The 19226-nt window shown below is 41.2% G+C and overlaps 2 protein-coding genes across 3 annotated transcripts in view; both read left to right on the top strand.

Moving 5' to 3' along the window:
• dhx16 (DEAH (Asp-Glu-Ala-His) box polypeptide 16) overlaps positions 1–13528 on the top strand; it is a 98853-nt gene extending 85325 nt beyond the window's left edge. For both annotated transcript variants that reach the window (XM_060944275.1, XM_060944274.1), the window contains exons 20-21: positions 2138–2311; positions 12543–13528. In XM_060944275.1, coding sequence (XP_060800258.1) covers positions 2138–2311; positions 12543–12671 — 303 coding nt within the window. In that variant the 3' untranslated portion in view covers positions 12672–13528. The remainder of the gene's footprint in view (positions 1–2137; positions 2312–12542) is intronic.
• A 901-nt stretch (positions 13529–14429) lies between these two features.
• On the top strand, positions 14430–19020 carry rnf183 (ring finger protein 183). The gene is made up of 2 exons (XM_060944273.1): positions 14430–14701; positions 17523–19020. The coding sequence occupies exon 2, from the start codon at positions 17573–17575 to the stop codon at positions 18449–18451; it is 879 nt and encodes a 292-aa protein (XP_060800256.1). The 5' UTR covers positions 14430–14701; positions 17523–17572; the 3' UTR covers positions 18452–19020.
• The last annotated feature ends 206 nt before the right edge of the window (positions 19021–19226 follow it).

Raw genomic sequence — 19226 nt, 5'->3', positions numbered from 1 at the left:
GGGGGAGTGAAAAAGTTAAATTTTTTTTGCCGTTCTGCCACATCTTTCTGTGATTGCCCCTCTTTCCCACGGTTGTATGTTGTGGGTGTGGCATTAGGTGGGAAAAGTGTTTTTTAGGGATTCATCAGATCATTCAACTGAGAGATAACTGAGAGCTGGTTCGCACCGAGCTGAGAAATATATTCGCTATGCAGAGAATAACGGCGTTTTTTAAAAGCAATGATGGTGGAAACAAGAATAAAAGAACGGATGAGGAAGAAAGTGTAGTGAAGAAAGCTAGAACGACGGGAGAAGGTGCGGGAAAATTATATAATGAGATGGAAAGCACACACCCCAGTGCAAACATTTAGATGGGAACATACAACACAGCAGAAAAACAAATAATATACAGTATATACAAATGGTGCATGTCACAACACAACAGAAAAACAAATAATATATATACAACTGGGCGTGTTGAGTTGCAGATGTTAATTGCACATTAGTTATAGAAACTCAGTTCAGCTACAAAACTCTCAGGATATTGCACTGTATTTGGTATTGTATTGGGTATGGATGTAAAAGTGTAGAAATATAAATATAAAATATACAAAAGCTATAAGAACTAAAAAGTTGCTCTGTGAGGTTGCACTGTAATAAGTATTGCACTGTATCAGGTAAGTGTGAGAATATTGTCCTTTTAGGTCCTTGCTGGTGCATTGTTGCACCTGCCAGAAGTAGCATCAGTCAGTGCATGTAATTAGCCTTTTTCACATTACGTCACTTGCAGAAGAACCTCACATCCGTTTTCAGCCTTTTGAATGGAAGAAGAGGCGGCATGCTAATCTGCTGGCTAACAAGTAGCAACCATAGAAAGTCAGTAAACTTCCTTTCCAAAACAAGGCAGATAGGTGACTGGAATGGTCGCTAACAATATGTAATGATAAACAACAATGCACAATATTATTATCAGTCTTATCTGTGAATGACAGTTTTGTTAACATATGTTGCCGCCGTATACCTCTTCTTCCATTCAAAAGTCTGAAAACGGATAAGAGTTCCCCTGCAAGTGACGTAATGTGAAAAAGGCTAATTGTACAAGGCGGTTATGGCCTGTGGGAAAAAAACTGTTTTTGAGTCTGTTGGTCCTTGCTTTGATGCACCTGTAACGTCTGCCTGAGGGCAGCAAGTCAAAGAACTCAGAGCCAGGGTGGGAGCTGTCCTTGATGATGTTGTTAGCTCTGCTGAGCTCTGCTCTCTGTTTAGCTACTGTTTGTTCATTCATTCAGTTGTTCGTTATTCATTCGTTCATTCATTCATTCTCAATTGAATTTTGCGTTTTATGTGTTGGTGTGTCTAAGGTTTGCGCTGCAATAAACCTTTAAAATGAAAACCTACTTGTGCTTGTGCCCCCATTTTTTTTTTCCCTGTGCTCCTAAAATTTTTAACTTGGGAGCACGTGTGCTCCTGAAAAAAAAAAAAGTTAGTGTAGAGCCCTGGGTTCTGCATATACGCTTTAAAGAGAAGGCGGCCAACAGAAGCTAAGCAAAATGTCAAACTGTGATTCAAACAAGACAACAAATGCCAAAAATGACAAAACCAGTTAAGCTGCACCAGAGGAGCTGAATAATGGATTGAAGTGCTTAAAACAGCAGTGAGTAATTCAACTGCACGTTGCCATCAGAGCAGCTGCACGCTTTGTTGGAATATTGTACTTGCTCCAGTCTCGATAATGAGCTCCGAATCATAATTGAGTTGAAATTTGAGTGAAACGTTGAGCCTTGATGTTAAGACACAAAGAAAGAGATTTAAAAAAAAAAAATTCTGAGGAGTTATTGCTGTTATTTTTTTAAAGCACTGACCCACTAAAATGTTGCACACATTAACGAGTAACTGGGTGTTAAAGTGTATTTTTCAACGACATGATTTATTTTCCAGACTTTTCAGTGTTCAATTATTTATTTTTTAGAATACTGCAGTGTTTTGCTAGCGCTTAAAATATTACAATACATTTCAGGTATTGCCGGAATTATTATTATTTTTATTTTTATTTATTTTTTTACAGTTTATCTTCGTGCTCTTTCTAGTTACAAGAAAGATTAAAATTGATGGATATTTTTGTTTTTATGAAATATGTACCTTTTTGTGTCTCTTGTAGGCAGTCACAGCAGGTTATTTCTACCACACGGCCCGTCTCAGTAAAGGAGGCTACAAAACCGTGAAGCACCAGCAGACTGTGTATGTTCACCCCAATAGCTCACTGTTTGAGGAACAGCCACGCTGGCTCATCTACCATGAGCTGGTTTTCACCACCAAGGAGTTCATGAGACAGGTCAGAGTTGCTTTCTATTGACTTTCTACTCTACTATTGTCTCATCTCATTATCTGTAGCCGCTTTATCCTGTTCTACAGGGTCGCAGGCAAGCTGGAGCCTATCCCAGCTGACTACGGGCGAAAGGCGGGGTACACCCTGGACAAGTCGCCAGGTCATCACAGGGCTGACACATAGACACAGACAACCATTCACACTCACATTCACACCTACGGTCAATTTAGTCACCAGTTAACCTAACCTGCATGTCTTTGGACTGTGGGGGAAACCGGAGCACCCGGAGGAAACCCACGCGGACACGGGGAGAACATGCAAACTCCACACAGAAAGGCCCTCGCCGGCTACAGGGCTCGAACCCGGACCTTCTTGCTGTGAGGCGACAGCGCTAACCACTACACCACCGTGCCGCCCTCTACTATCATGTCACCTTTTATTTTATTGAAGTCATACACAACATTGTTTATTCTATATTTTCTATTTTGTAGGTACGACCACCTTTAATTCTGTTTTTATCTATCAGGACGTGAATAACAATTGTGTCGTCCTCACCAACTTCTACAAACAAACAAATAACCTCAGTTGACAAGAAAACGCAATAGATTTTAATATGTAATTCTTTTTTACTTAAAAATATACTGCAACCATGTGGGAAACAAAATAAGTACACGCTATAATTCAGTAACATATAGAACCACCTTTAGTAAGAACTTTTTTTTTTTAAGTAAATGTTTCCTACGGAATTTCAGTCTCTCGTATCATTTTGGAGAAATTATGGCCCACTCTTCTTTACAACATTGCTTCAGTTCATTGATGTTTGAATGCATTTGTTTGTTTACAGTATGTTCCTCTTAAGATCCTGCCACAGAATCTCAGTAGGGGTGTTCACACGGCACATATTTGCATCGATGCTGCACCGATGTATTTTGTTGCGATATATCTTACACCGGTGTAAATTTTGTGGAGCGTTCACACGTCACAAACCTGCTTACTAGAGAGAAGCGTGTTAGCAACGGTGCAACCCCACTTGCGTTCACACGGCAGTTTTTGCGACTGTGCTATACGATAGTAATAATGCGGAAATGAAATGTACGCATGCGTGAAAATGTACTTCCTTTTCCTGGTTGTCATGGCATCACCAAGCGCCGGGAAAACAACGTGGATGAAGACACCAGTGTTGCCAGATACTGCTGACGTTTTCCAGCCCAAAATATGTTCAAATCCGCCAAAATGCACTTAAAACCGCCCAATCTGGCAACACTAGAAGACACGCAGTTCTGTTGTTGTTGATAGTCGCCATTTTGGAAGCGCAAAATACCAGGATGCAAATTATGCAATGCCCGTATGTAATCAGCTCTCCTCACGCGTAGCGAGTCTACCCCTGTAGCGTTCAGACGTCCCATTTTATATCGGTGCTGCCCCGCAAACTAGCATTTACTCCGGAGTAAATTTCTTAAACCGCCCCCCGAGCAGGGTTAGATTTGCACCGGTTTAAGCAGCTTTCAGGGGCTACACCGGTATAACTTTGTACCGTGTGAACGCTCTACCGGGGCAGCCCCGGTGCTACACCGGAGTAAAAGTTGCCGTGTGAACACCCCTAGTGGTGTTGAGGTCTGGACTTTGACTTGGCCAATCCAACACCTTGACTGATTCTTCTCTAGCCATTCAGATGCTTAAGCTGCTGGACAGATGACCTCACATTTGTCTCAAGAATATTCTGGTATAAAGTGGAGTTTAAAGGAACAGTCCACCGTATTTCCATAATGAAATATGCTCTTATCTGAATTGAGACGAGCTGCTCCATACCTCTCCGAGCTTTGCGCGACCTCCCAGTCAGTCAGACGCAGTCAGACGCGCTGTCACTCCTGTTAGCAATGTAGCTAGGCTCAGTATGGCAAACGGTATTTTTGGGGGCTGTAGTTAGATGCGACCAAACTCTTCCGCGTTTTTCCTGTTTACATAGGTTTATATGACCAGTGACATGAAACAAGTTCAGTTACACAAATTGAAACGTAGCGATTTTCTATGCTATGGAAAGTCCGCACTATAATGACAGGCGTACTAACACCTTCTGCGCGCTTCGGCAGCGCATTGATACGGAGCTCAGATATCAATGCGCTGCCGAAGCGCGCAGAAGGTGTTAGTACGCCTGTCATTATAGTGCGGACTTTCCATAGCATAGAAAATCGCTACGTTTCAATTTGTGTAACTGAACTTGTTTCATATCGCTGGTCATATAAACCTATGTAAACAGGAAAAACGCGGAAGAGTTTGGTCGCATCTAACTACAGCCCCAAAAATACCGTTGGCCATGCTGAGCCTAGCTACATTGCTAACAGGAGTGACAGCGCGTCTGACTGCGTCTGACTGACTGGGAGGTCGCGCAAAGCTCGGATAGGTACAGAGCAGCTCGTCTCAATTCAGATAAGAGCATATTTCATTATGGAAATACGGTGGACTGTTCCTTTAATGTTCTCAATGACCACAAGTTTCCTACATCCTGTGACTGCAAAACAAGTCCATGCTATGAGGTGTTTGTGGTGAGGGGTTTGGTTTTCGCCAAACACAGTGCTGTTTATGATGACCAACCATCTCCACCTTAGTCTCATCAGTCCAAAGAATTTTCCAGAACATTTTGTGGTTTGTTCAGATGCAGTTCGGCAAACCTAAATCATGTCACCATGTCCTTTTTGGGGAGAAGGGACTTTTTCCTAGTCACCCTTCCATGAAAGCCATACTTGTTCAGTCTTTTTTCTACTGTGCTCTCATGAACATAAACCTTTAATGTGCTCACAGAGGCCTGTAGGTCGCGTTGATGTCGCTCTTGGGCTTTTCTTTATACTTGAGCAATAAATGGTTTGACCTTGGACTGAGTTTGTTGGGAGTCAAACTCCTGGGAAGTCAGTTAGAGAAGCAGCTTTGGGACCAAAAGGCCGCTGGTTCAATTCCCTGGACCAGTAGGAATGGCTGAAGTGCCCTTGAGCAAGGTATCTAACCCCTAACTGTTCCCCAGGCTGCTCTGGGTATGTTGTACGTCACTCTGGATATGAGCGTTTGCTAAATCCCATTCATGTAATGTAATGTAATGTAAGCCTCTCCATTTCAACACAGTCCTTCTTACTGTAGAAGGGTGATAACCCTTCCTTGATTGATTAGCAGCAACAGTTACTTCTTTGAGGTCATGGCAGAGGCCCTTTCTTCTTGATATGAACACCTGAGTGCTCCAGAACTGCCAAAAGCTTTTATGGTAGTCGTCACAATTCTTGATGATTAACTAATCTTGTGCATTTCATTAGTAACACTTGTAATTAGTAAATCATTAAGAATTACTTTCTTAATGATTGTGAAAGTAGAAAGGATGCACTTTTGTCCTCCACTTGGTTTCTGAATGTTGGTTTACTTTTTTTTTTCTGAGCTCGGGTTACTGTTTGTATAAAGTTCTACATGTTTTCCTCATCTGAGTAGGTTACTCTGGTTTTTGGGAGGTGAGAGGAAACTGAAGTTAGAGGATTGGTGGACACTAAATTACGTGAATTGGTTGACACTAAAATGTGTAAATATGACGGACTGGTGTCCCATAGAGGGTGTATCATGCCTTTGCTGTCAGTATTCCCAGGGTAGGCTTTAGATCCACCACGATCCTGATCAGGATGAGCTGAAAATTTCAGTTACTGTAAATAAAAGAATGAAAAGTTTTCACCCTCACTCGGGGCAAAGCACATATTTAGATATCAACTTTACATTTCAAGCAATATTTTGGTGTAAAATTTTACATATATTCATTCATTCATTCTTTCATTGATTTGAAAATCAATGAAAGAAAATTTCAAATTTTGAAAATTTCATCTTTTTTGGTGCAATCTGGTGACTTCTGGAGCTGCAATTGAGCCTGAAAAAGAAATGAAAGAAAGCATTAATTTTAAGTGTGAATTATTTTATTAGGCATTGAACACAAATTTTATTTACTAACTTAAAATTTAGGTTCTTATTCATTAACCAGAACTTTACAAATCACTGTAATTATCAATAAAATCTTCCACAAATTCCTGCAATAAAAGCAGTAACCTTAAATTATAATTTCCAGTGCACTTAAGACAAAAAAATATATACCGTACCGTTAGGTCCATATAAATTTGGACACTGACACAAATTTTGTTTTTTTTTTACCTGTTTACTGAAACATATTCAAGTTATAGTTATATAATGGACACGGACATAAAGTCCAGACTTTCAGCTTTCATTTGAGGGTATCCACATTAAAATTGGATGAAGGGTTTAGGAGTTTCAGCTCCTTAACATGTGCCACCCCGTTTTTAAAGGGACCAAAAGTAATTGGACAATTGACTCAAAGGCTATTTCATGGGCAGGTGTGGGCAATTCCTTCCTTATGTCATTCTCAATTAAGCAGATAAAAGGCCTGGAGTTGATTTGAGGTGTGGTGCTTGCATTTGGAAGATTTTACTGTGAAGAAAACATGCGGTCAAAGGAGCTCTCCATGCAGGTGAAACAAGCCATCCTTAAAGGAACAGTCCACCGTACTTCCATAATGAAATATGCTCTTACCTGAATTGAGACGAGCTGCTCCGTACCTCTCCGAGCTTTGCGCGACCTCCCAGTCAGTCAGACGCAGTCAGACGCTCTGTCACTCCTGTTAGCAATGTAGCTAGGCTCAGTATGGCCAACGGTATTTTTTGGGGCTGTAGTTAGATGCGACCAAACTCTTCCGCGTTTTTCCTGTTTACATAGGTTTATATGACCAGTGATATGAAACAAGTTCAGTTACACAAATTGAAACGTAGCGATTTTCTATGCTATGGAAAGTCCGCACTATAATGACAGGCGTACTAACACCTTCTGTGTGCTTCGGCAGCGCATTGATATCTGAGCTCCGTATCAATGCGCTGCCGAAGCGCGCAGAAGGTGTTAGTACGCCTGTTAGTACGACTGTTCCATCCTTAAGCTGCGAAAACAGAAAAAACCCATCCGAGAAATTGCTACAATATTAGGAGTGGCAAAATCTACAGTTTGGTACATCCTGAGAAAGAAAGAAAGCACTGGTGAACTCATCAATGCAAAAAGACCTGGACACCCACAGAAGACAACAGTAGTGGATGATCACAGAATAATTTCCATGGTGAAGAGAAACCCCTTCACAACAGCCAACCAAGTGAACAACACTCTCCAGGAGGTAGGCGTATCAATATCCAAATCTATCATAAAGAGAAGACTGCATGAAAGTAAATACAGAGGGTTCACTGCACGGTGCAAGCCACTCATAAGCCTCAAGAATAAAAAGGCTAGATTGGACTTTGCTAAAAAACATCTAAAAAAGCCAGCACAGTTCTGGAAGAACATTCTTTGGACAGATGAAACCAAGATCAACCTCTACCAGAATGATGGAAAGAAAAAAGTATGGCAAAGGCGTGGTACAGCTCATGATCCAAAGTATACCACGTCATCTGTAAAACACGGCGGAGGCAGTGTGATGGCTTGGGCATGCATGACTGCCAGTGGCACTGGGTCACTAGTGTTTATTGATGTGACACAGGACAGAAGCAGCCGGATGAATTCTGAGGTATTCAGAGACGTACTGTGTGCTCAAATCCAGCCAAATCCAGCCAAACTGATTGGTTGGCGTTTCATAATACAGATGGACAATGACCCAAAACATAAAGCCAAAGCAACCCAGGAGTTTATTAAAGCAAAGAAGTGGAATATTCTTGAATGGCCAAGTCAGTCACCTGATCTCAACCCAATTGAGCATGCATTTCACTTGTTAAAGACTAAACTTCAGACAGAAAGGCCCACAAACAAACAGCAACTGAAAACCGCTGCAGTAAAGGCCTGGCAGAGCATTAAAAAGGAGGAAACACAGCTTCTGGTGGCGTCCATGAGTTCAAGACTTCAGGCAGTCATTGCCAACAAAGGGTTTTCAACCAAGTATTAGAAATGAACATTTTATTTACAATTATTTAATTTGTCCAATTACTTTTGAGCCCCTGAAATGAAGGGATTGTGTTTAAAAAATGCTTTAGTTCCTCACATTTTTATGCAATCATTTTGTTCAACCCACTGAATTAAAGCTGAAAGTCTGAACTTCAACTGCATCTGAATTGTTTTGTTCACAATTCATTGTGGTAATGTACAGAACCAAAATTAGAAAAATGTTGTCTCTGTCCAAATATTTATGGACCTAACTGTGTATATATACAAATTGCTGCAATCAAGTCCTGTTACACAGAATCCATCTTTATACAACAAGGATAACAAATGATTCAGCCGACTGAAGATTAATATTATGAAATATATACAACTGAAAATAATAGATACCTTGAACAAGTTTTGATTTTACGAAATGTACATAATGCAAATGTTACATCACAAAACGTTAGGAATCATTTTGATTCTGTTAAAAAGTGCAATAATACAGGAGTTAAAAATAAGTGCAATTAAGTTACAAATGAAAGGAAATTTTCCTGTAGTTACTTGAAATGTAAATACTGAAACAATACAAAAAATTCAGTAATAATGGTAGTTTATGAAAGTACGATTTAAGATAATGCGGCGAAAGAGAAATCAATGGAAACCGAAAGAGTGAAAGTGATGATCATGCCGTTACCATGGGAACAGTCTTTTATGAATGCGTAAGTGGGCTCTCACCGCACCGAGTCTGGTGTGACTGAGGAAGGTGACAAGTTTTATGTTTCATTTAATTTAGGTCATTTATAATATTATTTGGTAGTGGGCACATAGGAAAGTGTAAAATATAACCTTTTTGTCAATATGTTTATCATGCTTGTATGTTTAAAAAAAAAAAAACTCGCAAAGATATTTATCTAAATACATGACCTACTCATTCTAAACCTGCCAAGCTTCGCCGGCGAAGCTGTCAAAACCCGTAGTATTCAAGCCTCGTTTCAAAGTCTGACTAATAAGAACGCTACGTTTTTGGCGGTAAATTTGATTTTCTCGATTTAACTTCCGTATATGGAAAGCATGCACGCCCTGGGAAACCGCTGACCGTTGACACAAATGTCCACAGAAATGCACAAAATTACTTCGCAAAACAACAAAATTTTGGTTAGCACAAGTTAGTATAAAATTTATAGGCCATGTTTGTGATTTATGGCCGTGTTTTTTGAGAATTAGCCGTGTAAAACACGGCTGCACGGCTCGCTAGCTAAGCCTATCCTGGTCAGGGTCATGATGGATCCCGGAGCCTATTCTGAGAACACTGGCTGTAAATTGGGAGTACACCCTGAATAGGATACCATTTCATTGGAAGTCACCAAGCACACACACATCATTAACCAGGGACGGATCCAGACCGATGCAACTGATGCATGTGCATCGGTCGCAAATATATGTGCACTACTTGGCATCGGTCACGGGGCGTTTGTTTACTTTACCGCTAGCAGCTGGCTACATGGGCTATAGCTACGCCCAACCAATAGACCAGTGGTTCAGGATCCGAGCACCTGTGGTAAGCGCTGATGCTTACCTGACCTAATTACCTGTATTCTCACGATGCTTTGTGTAGCGTGACCTGAGACAAAGAATCTAAGTCAAACCGTTAAAATGCTCCAGAAAGAGGTCGAAATTCGCCACAAATAACAGGCTGAGCCACGGTCATAGCCTGGGCTTTTTTCAAAAGGTCTCGGGGAGAGGAAGGTGCCTGTAAAGTTTGGTGGTGATAGGACTTTCGGTGGCTGAGTTATAAATGTTTAAATCCCGGTGTGAGTGCATGGGTGGAGCCAGGGCTCATATTAAAGTTTTCGGCAAGCCGCGCTCACGCAGGGCTTCGGGAGCAAATAGCGGGCTGAGCCATGATCGTAGCAGGCCTTGGCTGCCCTCTTCGGAAAGGGCTGTGTGTGCTCTACACCCCTGTGAAAATCCATAGCAATCTGGTCAAATTGGTGAAAATATTTCTACAAACGTGCGTCTGTCAGATTCTTGGGCTGGATCCATCTCTGCATGAACACGCACATCCTTGAAGAAACGTGCTCTAGCATAGCATGATGGTAGATTGTTTTTACATTGTGGCTTATTTGGAGTCATTCTGGGCATGGTGACACACGTGGCCCTCTCGCATGCCGTACAGGTTTATCAATTACGCAACGCAGTGCTTTTGAGTAAATCTTGCTACACACGTAAGATTTTTACAGAGGTAGCTGATGTTGAAGGAGGAATTTGCAGATTTATTTGCCAGCTTCGATTCATGTTTATCAATAAGGTGAGAACCAGATCCCTGATTAAACCAAATGTTATAAAAGGAATTGAAAAGCGCATGTCACAGCGTTCGAGTTTCATGCTTGGGCACGGTTAGCGGCAACGCTGATGCATACCGTGCCTGAGCCCACCTCTTCCAAGCAGGCCAGCTGCAGCGAGCACATTAGTCAGATGAATCGTGTTTTGGGGGTTAAACGTGCTCGGGCATGGTACAGATCATCTTGTATGAGTACATCCTTATACAGTGCCTTGCAAAAGCATTCATCCCCCTTGGTGTTTGTCCTGTTTTGTTGCATTATAAGCTGGAATCAAAATGGATTTTTGGGGGGTTAGCACCATTTTGATTTAAACGACATGCCTACCACTTTAAAGGTGAAAATTCTTGTTGTATTGTGACACAAACAATAATTTAAGATGAAAAAAACAGAAATCTGGAGTGTGCATAGGTATTCACCCCCCCCCCCCCCCCCCCCCCAAGTCAATACTTTATAGAGGCACCTTTTGCTACAATTACAGCTGCAAGTCTCTTGTGGTATGTCTCTATTAGCTTAGCACATCTAGCCACTGGGATTTTTGCCCATTCCTCAAAGCAAAACTGCTTCAACTCCTTCAAGTTAGATGGGTTGTGTTGGTGTACACCAATCTTGAAGTTATGCCACAGATTCTCAATTGGATTGAGGTCTGGGCTTTGATTAGGCCATTCCAAGACATTTAAATGTTTTTCCCTTTTAAACCATTCCAGTGTAGCTTTAGCAGTATGTTTAGGGTCATTGTCGTGCTGGAATATGAACCTTTGTCCCAGTCTCAAACCTCTGGCCAACTTAAACAGGTTTTCCTCCAGAATGCCCTGTATTTAGTGCCATCCATCTTTCCTTCAGTCCTGACCAGCTTTCCTGTCCCTGCAGATGAAAAACAGCCCCACAGCATGATGCTGCCACCACCATGCTTCAATGTAAGGATGGTGTTCTCAAGGTGTTGGGTTTGTGCCACACATGGTGTTTCCCATGATGGCCAAAAAGTTCAATTTTTGTCTCATTTGACCAGAGAATCTTCTTCCATGTGTTTGGGGAGTCTGACACATGCTGTTGGGCAAACTCCAAACGTGTTTTTTTAAGCAATTACTTTTTTTCTGGCCACTCTTCCATAAAGCCCCACTCTGTGGCATGTACGGCTTAAAGTGGTCCTATGGACAGATCCTCCCATGTCCAGTATGGATCTTTGGAGCTTCCTCAGCATTATCGTTGGTGTCTTTGTTGCATCTCTGATTAATGCCCTCCTTGCCCGGTCTGTGAGTTTTGGTGGGCGGCCTTCTCTTGTCAGGTTTGTAGTGGTGCCATGTTCTTTCCATTTTGCTATAATGGATTTAATGGTGCTCCGTGGGATATTCAAAGTTTGGGATATTTTTTATAACCCAACCCTGATCTATGCTTCTCCACAAGTTTGTCTCTGACCTGTTTGGAGGCTCCTTGGTTTTCATGTTGCTTGCTTAGTAGTGTAGCAGAGTCAGGGTCCTTCCAGAACAGGTTGGTTTATACAGACGTCATGTGACACTTTGATTGCACACATGTGGATCTTAATCAACTAATTATGTGACGAATGAAGTGAATTGGTTAGACCAGCTCTTATTTAGGGGTTTCATATGAAACTTGTGCGCACTCCAGATTTCTGGGTTTGTTGTTGTTTTTTTTCATCTTAATTATTGTTTGTGTCACAATAAAAAAAAAAGTGTGCACCTTTAAAGTGGTAGGCATGTTGTGTAAATCAAATGGTGCTAACCCCAAAAAAATCCATTTTAATTCCAGCTTCTAATGCGACAAAACGGGACAAACACCAAGGGGGATGAATACTTTTGCAAGGCACTGTAGAAGTGAAGTCACCTATTGTGATGTTTTTATGTGAGAAGAAACCAGAGAACCCAGAGGAACCCGCATTTATTTTTATCTTTGTCATCTCAAGCCAGTTTGCGTACCAGATAATTTGATATTCGTTTCTCCATCTCTTTCAGGTGATTGAGATAGAAAGCGGCTGGCTTTTAGAGGTGGCTCCTCACTACTACAAGAGCAAAGAGCTGGAAGACAGCAGCAGTAAGAAAATGCCTCGCAAACAGGGCAAAGCTCGGGAGGAGCTCGGATGATTTTGGAGAACAGTCTGTCCTGTATTGTTTCTCAGGCAGTCTTTGGCTCATCTGGCCCAACAGAGACTGAAAGGAGGAGGAGGAGAGCCTGAGAACGACTGTTGTTCAGGACCAGAGCTCTGTGGTCAACGTTCCTTTAGAAGCTACTGGCAGTTGTTCTTAATTATTGTGTTTTAGAGTGGAGATGATCAAAATATCTCATTTTGAAGCGTGTTAGATATGTTTGAGATGGTGTTAAACCTCTACTCGAATGGCAGTGTTAAATAACATCCATACAACAAAGAATAATGACCACAATAAGGACTGCAGAAGAACGAGCTTTTCTAGCTTGTTTCTGGGGGGGGAGGGATTCCATCTATTGCTTCTATTTTCTGTTAGTAAACATAGTTTACATTTGTGACTGGAAATGTTTTTCATACTTGTGATTGAAGACTGAAAAGTAATTTTGCCAGCCCATCAAAGGAATGACTGGCATGTTATCTTGAGGCTATTACTCTGAGCTAGCTCAAGCTCGTTAAATATTACTGTAAAGTCCAGCTGCCTTTCCACAGATAGGCCCAGCGTGTAGATATCCATCCATCCATCCATCCATTATCTGTAGCCACTTATCCTGTTCTACAGGGTCGCAGGCAAGCTGGAGCCTATCCCAGCTGACTATGGGCGAGAGGCGGGGTACACCCTGGACAAGTCGCCAGATTATCGCAGGGCTGACACATAGACACAAACAAACATTCACACCTACGGTCAATTTAGAGCCGTGTAGATATCCACTTTTTACATATCAAAGAAAGAATTCGTTTGGTGTTTCTGGATTTTCTGTAATATGTTGGATGATTAAAAACATATTTTTTTTAAGACATTTGATTTTTTTTTTCTCTCCCTTGACTTGAAACTGAAGTGGAAAGGAAAAGACCCTAATCACACTGATATTTAAGAATTTTTACGTTTAAAAAGCATTATTCATCCAAATGGGAGCACATCCTGTTTACATTAAAGGTTAAAGCAGATACACTTCTGGTTTAATATTTCACTACTTTGGTGATTTATTACCCTAAGGCTACAGGTGATGTAGTATAATAACCAATCACAAATTACACTTAAGAGGAAATGGATAAAGTTAACTCAGACCCATGTTTGATTGATTAGTAAGTATTTTTAGAATGTTTAAGCAAATTAGTGTGTGTTCCTGCTTGATATCAGTAGTATGTATAGCACCAGCCTGCACTCAGATCTTATCATTTTGTGTGCCAATTAACTTCCTGGAGAAATTAGAATTGGGGTACGTCTTTGTGTGACGTGGTTCGGAGCAAAACCGTATCTTCTTGTGAGGTGAGGTGTCCTCGTCTGCAGTTAAAATATGCAGGGACTTCTTAATGTCTGCATGCCTATCTCGGACAATGATCAGTATCTTTAAAGAGATTTTCCACCTTGTTTTTTTTTTCTTTCTTCGCTCTACTTTATCTTTCTAGTTTTGTGCTCCAAAATGGATATTGCAGCAAGGTTCTTTTATCTGCAGCATGGAAGTCAAAACAGTTGATAACATTTCCAGGGTAAGCAGTATTTGCTTTAGAACATGCACTCCTTGACTGATAAATTGTTTTAGTGCTATTTCCCAAACACTCGGTGGAAATGTGTTACAATAGAAACCTCTGGTAAATACACAAATAACTTAAGGCGATTAAAAAATAGGATTAATGGTATAAAGGCCCAGAGCCTGAACGCAATACAGTACATCCAAGCCCTCAGTGCTGTTCTTGTGTTAAGTAGGTTTGTGCTGTTGTGTTTATCTGAAAGTTCAAATTCTACCTGGACCAGTCGAACAGGTCTGACCTAGAGGGGAGGGTGAGTGATGATTGGCACAGGTGAGTAGGAAGAACATCAAGCCAGAAAGATCAGTGCACAGAGAACGACTGCAGTCTACATGGATGGTAAAGTAAGGTGAAGGTGAAAAGCGTAAAGGAAGACGCTGGATTATATGTTGTTGGATCCAACCAAGCTTGGACTATATCCAAGGATCCAAGCCTCTGGAGGTAAGATGAAAGGCTTACTAATATCGCTTTGAATCACTTTTGCTCTCAGTAACGCTATCTAATTCACTTATTCTGTTGCTATCTGAGCTGTTACAGTCGTCATTATCCAGTGAAGATGCTATTTATGTACACCTGCTCGATTTAATTTCATTCCAAAGGTCATTTTGGGACCGTGAAACATTTTAAAGCAGCGTAAGTACATTGTAAACTCATCTTGGCACTAGAGACAAAGTAACAGGAAATCTGATGCAGTAGGTTGAGCTATGTGGAACATTTGTCAGCTGAAAGAAGCTGGGAAAAGACTCAACTTCAGTCATCAGGTTGTCTTGAATAAATACATCTACCATGTTCTTCACAGGTAGAAAACAGAACTGCACCACGAAACTGAATTTTGTATTGGACCTTTTCTCTCATTAAGTTGTATTCAGCCTTATTCCATTGCAAACTATTCATCACCTATGTCATTCATGGTATTTCATGTTTGTTTTGAGGCTATGATGTTACTAAATGACAGCATAAATTTTGCAATCTATATAAAAGAATCTTGTACTCGTACAACAAATGCTCCTGTCTTAGATCCTACTGAAAACAGTACTAATTCACAAGTAATGTTGGTTTTTTTAACGAATTATTTAATGCCATTTAAAAAAAAAAACTTGCGCAATGTCAGAAATGTATAATTTTGTAATAAATTTTCAATCATCTTTGTACTGGATGGGCTAATATCATCTATAATAGTCTCAATCTCATGTTTGAACTAAAACTACTAAGAGAGCACTAATATAAAGCAGAAATGTCCAAACTTGTCCATTAACGCTTTTTTTTTTTTCCTATACGTGCATGAAAACCAAAGAACAGAAACTATTCCTTTGTGAGTTTTTATAATCGTTCCTCATCTCTCATTATCTCTAGCCACTTTATCCTGTTCTACAGGGTCGCAGGCAAGCTGGAGCCTATCCCAGCTGACTACGGGCGAAAGGCGGGGTACACCCTGGACAAGTCGCCAGGTCATCACAGGGCTGACACATAGACACAGACAACCATTCACACCTACGGTCAATTTAGAGTCACCAGTTAACCTAACCTGCATGTCTTTGGACTGTGGGGGAAACCGGAGCACCCGGAGGAAACCCACGCGGACACGGGGAGAACATGCAAACTCCACACAGAAAGGCCCTCGCCGGCCACGGGGCTCGAACCCGGACCTTCTTGCTGTGAGGCGACAGCGCTAACCACTACACCACCGTGCCGCCCTATAATCGTTCCTGTTTCCCAGAAATCAATAATGATGGCAGTGATTCATGAACAGTAATATGTATTTGGTTAGATATCTCAGTGAATGAAAACTGTGGGCTTTGCTTGTATAACATAGTCATGAATTCTTATTTAGTAACACTGTGTTGTATGTATACATTCAAATGCCTTGGGCATGAATTTTTGCTCATAACTTTTGACTAAATCTACTAGATTTAGTTGTTTGTTTGCTTTTTAATCTATTTTGCACATCACTGCAGCGACGTGGCCACTATGACGGCTCCAGCCATCAAAGTTTCTAGGGAAGAATTACAGTAGTGGTTTCTTGTCGCCTTCTACTCGATTATTATAGAGGTTTTCTCCTCTCAACCAGTCAATTTAGAGTAGTCAGTTAACCTAACTGCATGTCTTTGGGACTCTGTGGGAAACCCACGCAGACACAGGGAGAACATGCAAACTCCATACAGAAAGGCTCCCGTCAGCTGTGAGGTTCGAACCCGGAACCTTCTTGGTGTGAGGTAACAGTGCTAATCACTACACCACCGTGCCACCCTGTTTTCTTCTACTGATAACTAATCAGAAGTTTTATTTGAAACACTGTTTAAATATTATATAGCTAACAAAGCCTTGCTTGAGTAATCTGATTTTAATTGACTACATGACTCCACGCCTGTAAGCCAACTGTGTAAAAGAATGTTCGTTATTCCTGGTGTTTTAAAAATGGGTTAAAATAAAGTGTACTTTTTTGTTGGTCATTGTTTAGTCAATGCATATTCTAATAATTATGATGGTGATGTAAAAGACAACCTGCGTTGTCCCTGTTGAATATCATGTTTGCAACTCAATGTACCATATACAAAACCCAGTTTCCATGTAATATGATGCAACACTCCTGTCTAACTACATACATGGTCAGGAAAAAGGTATTCTGTTGCATTTCAAGTAAAATTGCTGCGCCATAGAAAAATAAAACTAAAATTAGTAAAAATAAAATATGCCTTATTTTATTTTTTGATAATTTGTGCTCAAGTGGTTTGTACTGGTTTGGATTATAAGCTATTAGAATCAATATGTTTTAATACAGGTCTATGGCCAAGAGTGACGTAACAGTGTGTTAAACCGAATTCAGCTTTTTAAAGCCAAAAACCTTATTTATGTCATTTGTTTGTGCTGATTTTTGTGATACAAAAACAGTTTGTACCTTTTTGTCTATACACTATATATTCAATTGATGTCGCTCTTACACTGATGTCCCTATAATGCTTTATTATCTAATAAACCAAACCATTTCTATAGTGCAAATAAATATGCGCTGTTTTAGTTTGCTTCTGTTCATATGGGTGGGGCAAGTTCACGGAGTTCTGTAACGCTACATTCTCTCTTTTCTACTGTATTACTAAAGGTGTTGCTTTGATCCCAATGACCAGTATTTGTACTTTTTTTATTAATACAATTTTCTAGATTCATGCTTGCAAATATTAGACCTTCACTTCATCTTCATTGCAGTGACAGTATTTGTATTGTACCTAGAATCTCTGACAACATATTACTTCATGTGATCCTACAGGGTGGCTGCTTCCACTTCCCTGAGTATTTTACTCTTCCAAGTTCTGTGCCATGACTGACAACCAAGCAAGTGCAGGAAGAGGCCAAGAGAAGCTCAAACCAAACGTCAAACCTCAGCAAGAATGGAAGGACAATAACCAACAGGGGGCACCAGAAAAACGTGAAACATCCCATCGGCGGAGTCGTAGCAGTGATTCGGAGCGACGTGGCAGACGAAGGGAGCGAGCACAGGAACGTGGGGGAAAGAGGGAGCGTGGTCGCAGCGAAGAGGCCAGACGTGTCTCAAAGAGAACCAGCAATGGCCGAGACGTTACTAACCATCCCCAGGACAACCTAGATGAAACGGAGTGTCCCATCTGCTTCTGTAACTATGACAATGTCTTTAAGACTCCGAAGCTGCTCCCTTGTGGCCACACATTTTGCCTAGAGTGTCTGGCTCGCATCAATGTCTCGTCTGTGGAGATCAAGAAGCTGTCGTGCCCTGTGTGCCGGGAGCAGACAGAAATCCGGCATGGCCGAGACTTGCCACAACTTGGCAACAATGAGCATGTTTTCCGCAAGCTGCCACCTCAGATGCAGAGGGCTCAATCTGTGCGCTTTGAACGCAGCAAAGGCAAACTGGTCCTCAAGAACGCTCCTATAACAAGCTGCTTCAATAAGAAGAGCACAGTTCTGCCTGTTGGGGCCGTAGAGGAAGGTCTCGCATCACCTACGACTGTAAATGTGGGCAGACCTCCGAACAGGATGAGAGGTCGCATAAGAAGGATGTTTGCGTCTAATAATTGCTACTACACCGTGGTGGTGATCATCGTTGTGGTCGCGGTTGCTCTGGTAATAGTGGGCGTTTTGACCTTTGTGGTGATGCCTAACGTGATGAATGGAAAGAAACCTCCACATGAGCACACCGGACACAACATGACTCATGGGTAGTGGGAGGCAAACCCTGTAAGATGAACTGAGGAAGCGAATCTAAGGCTAAGAGAGCACACCAAACTCAAGGAGTTGGTATTGTTGCATGGAGATGACATGGCTGAAACGTATCTGTCGGCTTTGCCACCATCAGTGGCCTAATACAAAAAGGTGTGCTGCGCTGCATACTGTAAACTTTCTGCGATGGCTGCAACTTGAACAGTGTGAAGGATGAGCTCAAGAACCTGTTGTATCTGAATAGAAATGTTCACCAGATGGAAATGCCATAAACACGTACTGTGACTACTGAACTATGAAACACGCTTACAGTTCACAGAGGTATACACAACCGAGGCGTATTTGAACACGTTGACACGTTTTAGCTTTTCTGTTGCAGGTTATAACAATTTGCATTTATTTTCTGGTCCAATAATATAGATGTCACTGGAGAGCTTTAAGGAACAAAACAACCTCACTGTTTCGTTAATTTTAGTATTGTTACAAGGAAGTTTGGATGCTGATGGGAGTGAGAAAGGAAAGGAAATGCAAATGATGTTGGATATATAACAATAAACAGGAAAAAAAACTCATCATTGTGTACATTAAGAACAGTTGTCCTTTTGTTCCTTCAGTCCTCAGTATCATGTGCAAACACACCTACCATTGATTGAATGTGTGGTTGTCACCAAGACGTAATTGCAGCCAGTGACACTACTGGCTGTGAGCAAGCAGGTGGTCACGATGTCTCCTAAAACTGTTATTTAGGACATCCCGCAGGTCCTGAAGATCAAGTAAC

This window comes from Neoarius graeffei, chromosome 17 (genome assembly GCF_027579695.1).
Source record: "Neoarius graeffei isolate fNeoGra1 chromosome 17, fNeoGra1.pri, whole genome shotgun sequence".
Taxonomy (NCBI): Eukaryota; Metazoa; Chordata; class Actinopteri; order Siluriformes; family Ariidae; genus Neoarius; species Neoarius graeffei.
This window is presented reverse-complemented; position numbering and strand designations above follow the sequence as displayed.

What these genes read in the sequence shown, in the direction of transcription:
- rnf183 (XM_060944273.1), top strand. Translation starts at nt 17,573, where the DNA reads ATGACTGACAACCAAGCAAGTGCAGGAAGAGGCCAAGAGAAGCTCAAA.